Below are 4,453 nucleotides of genomic sequence, written 5' to 3'. Positions count from 1 at the left end.
TGAGATGGAACCACAATCCCCACTCAATAATGGCAAAGGTATGTATTGAAATTTCTACAAAATTGTTTTTGAACACATTCACTATAATACTATTTAATTTTACTTAATAAATATTATACACCAAGTGAATCAAACATACGTTTATTCACGAGAAGATGTTGATATCACGAGCACGCAGTGCGAGTGAGATCATTTCTTCGAGTGAATAAATATGTTTGATTCACGCGGTGTATATATGTTTTTATTCCATTTTGACGAATTTTATTAATAAAATTTCAATAAATAAAAATTCGAATCGAGAAATCGTGTAAACTGCGAAACTAATTTTCGTGACAACCAGCTTAACAACCAGTTGTTTACATTTTTCTAAATTTGTGACACTTGCGGCATTTGTGTTTTCCTAGACAAAAATGTCTGGAATTTTGGAAGATAAAGACGAAAACGAAGTGTTTGTACCCTCAGCAGTCCTAGACGAAGCTTTGGAAGCTATCAATAAGGTGGTGCCAGCAAAATCCAAGCATTCATATGAAAAAGAGTATACGAATTTTTGTGAATGGAGGAAACGAAAGCATGCAAAAGGAGTAGATGAAAGAATAATTTTGGCTTATATTTCGGAACGGTCAAAAAATGCTAAATCTTCATCACTATGGTCGTATTATTCCCAACTGAAGAAGATGTTATCTGTGAAGGAAAATATTGATATAAGCAGGTTTGTGACATCGCAATGATTAATATAAGGTTTAAAATATTCATTATTATAGATTTCATCAAGTGTCAGCTTTCCTAAAACAACAGTCTGTAGGGCACAGACCAAAGAAATCCAAAGTGTTCACGCTCGAAGAAATGGAAAGGTTTTTAGATAATGCTTCTGATGATGAATATTTACTGCAAAAAGTAATTTTTGTCGTGGGAGTTTTTGGAGGATGTAGAATGGGTGAATTGGTGGCCATGTCAGTTGATGATGTTGAAGACAGGGGTAGCGTACTTGTAGTCCAAATTCCAGACACGAAGACTCATAAACCCAGAACATTTACCATCATCAATGGAAGTAACTCTGTTCCTGCTATTGACGTTTTTCGGAAGTACAGAATATTACGGCCTGAAAAGATTTCACACAAACGGTTGTTCATTAATTACAAGAACAAAAAAGTGCACGGTACAACCAGTTGGAGTGAACATTTTTTCAACAATTCCCAAAACAATTGCCCAATTTCTAGGCCTCCAAAATCCACAAGAATACACCGGTCATAGTTTTAGGCGTTCGAGTGCAACTCTACTAGCAGACTCTGGGGCAGATTTAACAGTTGTAAAGAGACACGGTGGCTGGCGTTCGAATAGTGTTGTGGAAGGATACATAGAGGATTCTCTGAATAATAAAATCGAAATTTCGAGAAAAATCATTGAGCGATCATCAACAATAATTGATAATAGATCTGCCTTGAATCCCGTAGCAGGCTCCTCTGCGTCAAATTCCGTGTCACAACAAGAAACTAATCATCAAGACATTATTTTGCCCATTCATCGGAAATTTGATATAAATTTTAATAATTTGAATAATTGTAACTTTTATATTTCACACTACAATGACAAAGACTAATTCAATGTTAATATTTTTGGAGAAGAAATAAAAATCTGTTCTTAATTGAAATTTTTTAATTCACTGAACGCTTTGATTCTACTAGTGAATTCAAACGCTTTGATTTCACTAGTGAATCATGAACTCCTTATGAAGGTTACTATGGAGTTAATAAAGTCAGTTTAAATTGTCAAAATGGAATAAAAAATCTTATTTGTTATAAAAGTAAACTCATGGCAATTGGAAAAAAAAATGCTAGCATTTATATAAAATACTTGATGTGAGCTATTGCTGTTAATTTTTCTGACTTGTAGAACCACTGAGTACCCCCAATAATCCTTCCCTCCCGCCAAAAGCCCCACTGCCCAAGCCTATCCCAAAGCAAAAAAAGAGCAGCGGAACCATTGCGGCAGAGCAAATGGTGGAAACAAGCCGCCTTCTTGATGAGGGAAATAATGTTTTGCGTGAGCAAAATACAATTTTATGGGAGCAAAATGCCGTTCTAAGAAACATGCTCCACGATAACAAAAGTTTACAGTGAACTTAATTAGCGAAATAAGAGATTTCAAGGTGCAGTTAGTTGAATGTTTTAAAAAGCGGACACTGGAAACTGATGATGAAATCGACGGGAAGAGAAGAAAACGTATTTAATTCTTTTGTGTTAATTATTTTTGTTTTTGTTTTGTTTCTTGTCATACCTATATTCCAATGTTTTTGTTCCAGCTTAAAAGTTTCTTTTCTTTTTGTAGTTTAATTTTAATTTTTTGATAAGTTGTTGCTCCTCAAAAGTTTTCACGCGATTTTTGGAGTTTGAACTTCTAGCTTTTCGTATTACAGGTGTCGGTGTCGGTATCGTGGACACCGACACCGGTCTGAACTGAGGCTGAACATAGGTATGTAACGCCGCGCTATAGAATGAGAGAGAGAAATAAACTATTTAATAAAATGTGTTCGTTTGACTGTTCCAACGACTAAATTAGGTACAATTGATGCCGTTTTCACACGGTTTATTACTCTTTTGAGAACTGATATTTATATCACTCATTTGAGTCACCATAGGCCACTAAAAAGGTATTAAATGATAGGGATAAAGATATCGAAGGCGATAACGCTATGATTGAACAGTAATTTGTATTTTAAATCGAATCATTTATAAATACTGCTCTAGCATTTGTAAATATTTACTTGTTACTTTAGTAGATAAATTACACATGTTGGTTCATAAAAACAGAAATGTACCAAAATAGTGGCCAGGTAACATGGGAGCAGAAGGCAAATACTTGGCGTACCATTGTAGATGAATTTAATTCCACTGTTGGAGGGCAATTTAAAGGGATGCAAATTTTGAAATGCAAATACGCCGATTAAAAAAAAGTTGCAAACGAAAGTTTGCAACGAACAAGGCCACGATTCTTAAAACTGGTGGAGGTAGTGAAGTGCAAATTTAATGGACACTGACGATGTGAATTCTACGATCAAAGATATCCAAGGAGAACAGATTGATGGTCTGCCAAGCGTTTTCGGCAGTGATTCAGACTTTGCAAATTCTTTACCACGTGCGAAATATTTTAATGCATACTTATAAAAATTTTTGCTTTTTTTTTTTAAATGAGAGTACAAGTCATATTTTAGATTTTTTATAAACGCTATTAATTTCAATAATTTTGAGTATACTTTCGTATTTATCTACCTTAAAGCATCCCACGAAAAAGATTCACCCCAAAACATAGAAGTTCCTGGTGACAAATACAATTTGCAAGTTCGTCCACAGTAACTGACAAAGCCGTCTCAAAATTGACCTCTGTTAACGCAAAAGGTAAGAGAATCCGCATGGCGGCAATTTGCACAATTTTGTAGCGAAAGAAATTACGCCATGAATGAAGAAACTTCGGTTCAACAGCTGGCTCATATTAAAAGATTTTGCGTTTAATATAAAGAAGGGTAATGGGGAAGATTACAAAGAAACTGTTGTCAAAATGCTTTGAAACACTGTTGTTAAAAGTTTACAAGAAAAATATTATAAGGAATTTAATCTTATATTTGATCCATTTAAAGACATTGAATTTGTTTGCGCAACGAATGGTTGAGATGCCAACAGAAAAGAGTTGCAATCATGTTTAGAAAAGAGGAAAAGAAGTTCTGCAAGTTTAACACAAGATGAAATAGAGAAAATATTAAATATTTGGGACGAAGCGACTCCTAACGGTCTTAAATGGAAATTTTTTCACTTAGTGGCGTACGAACTGGCATGGCGAGGTGGAGAAGGGACTTACTGCCTTTTAAGTTATTTTCAAGAAGAATATGAAAACTCTGGAAACTTTACGGGCCGCATTAGTTACAATCCACTCTTTTCAAAAACAGCGCAAGGTGGAAATCATCCGTTGCCCCAAAAAAGGTGGCTAGCCGAAAATAAGATGAATCCAAAAAACTGTCCAGTCAGGTAAGAAGTGACCCCAAATAAATTTCAAAATCAAAATTAAAAAATTGTGTGTTGCAGATTATTTAGAATGTTAAAATCACAAAGAGGAAACCATATAACGACAGACAGACTATTTTAAACAGTAAATTCAGCATGGAAGAACAATAATTCAAAGGGCTTCTTTAAAAATTGTCCAGTGGGAAAAAATGAAATTTCCAAATGGACGAAAGAAGCGACCGAATTAATAGGTGTCGACACAAAAAAAAATTACAAATCATTCTAATCGTGCAGCGGCAGTCACCCAGCTTGCAAAAATTAGAATTACGGAAGATGAAATTGTTAAAATTACTGGTCATTCTAGTACTTCGTCTATCAAAAGCTATTTGCAAGTAGATGGAGAGCACCATGAATCAATTATAAAACAAATGCGAATGACCAATGAACATGGCTCCTTCAGC

The 4,453-nt window shown here is 34.7% G+C and overlaps 1 protein-coding gene across 1 annotated transcript; it reads left to right on the top strand.

Moving 5' to 3' along the window:
• Window positions 1-386: 386 nt before the first annotated feature.
• On the top strand, window positions 387-2,457 carry LOC135143410 (uncharacterized). Its single transcript, XM_064075276.1, has 6 exons — window positions 387-709; window positions 762-1,156; window positions 1,218-1,319; window positions 1,891-2,040; window positions 2,115-2,219; window positions 2,414-2,457. The coding sequence occupies exons 1-6, from the start codon at window positions 411-413 to the stop codon at window positions 2,455-2,457; spliced, it is 1,095 nt and encodes a 364-aa protein (XP_063931346.1). The 5' UTR covers window positions 387-410.
• The last annotated feature ends 1,996 nt before the right edge of the window (window positions 2,458-4,453 follow it).

Source organism: Zophobas morio, unplaced genomic scaffold, assembly GCF_036711695.1.
Source record: "Zophobas morio isolate AGI-343-1 ecotype UQ-CSIRO unplaced genomic scaffold, CSIRO_AGI_Zmor_V1 ptg000058l, whole genome shotgun sequence".
NCBI lineage: Eukaryota > Metazoa > Arthropoda > Insecta > Coleoptera > Tenebrionidae > Zophobas > Zophobas morio.
The sequence above is the reverse complement of the archived record's forward strand: the minus strand, read 5'-3'. Positions and strand labels throughout refer to the sequence as shown.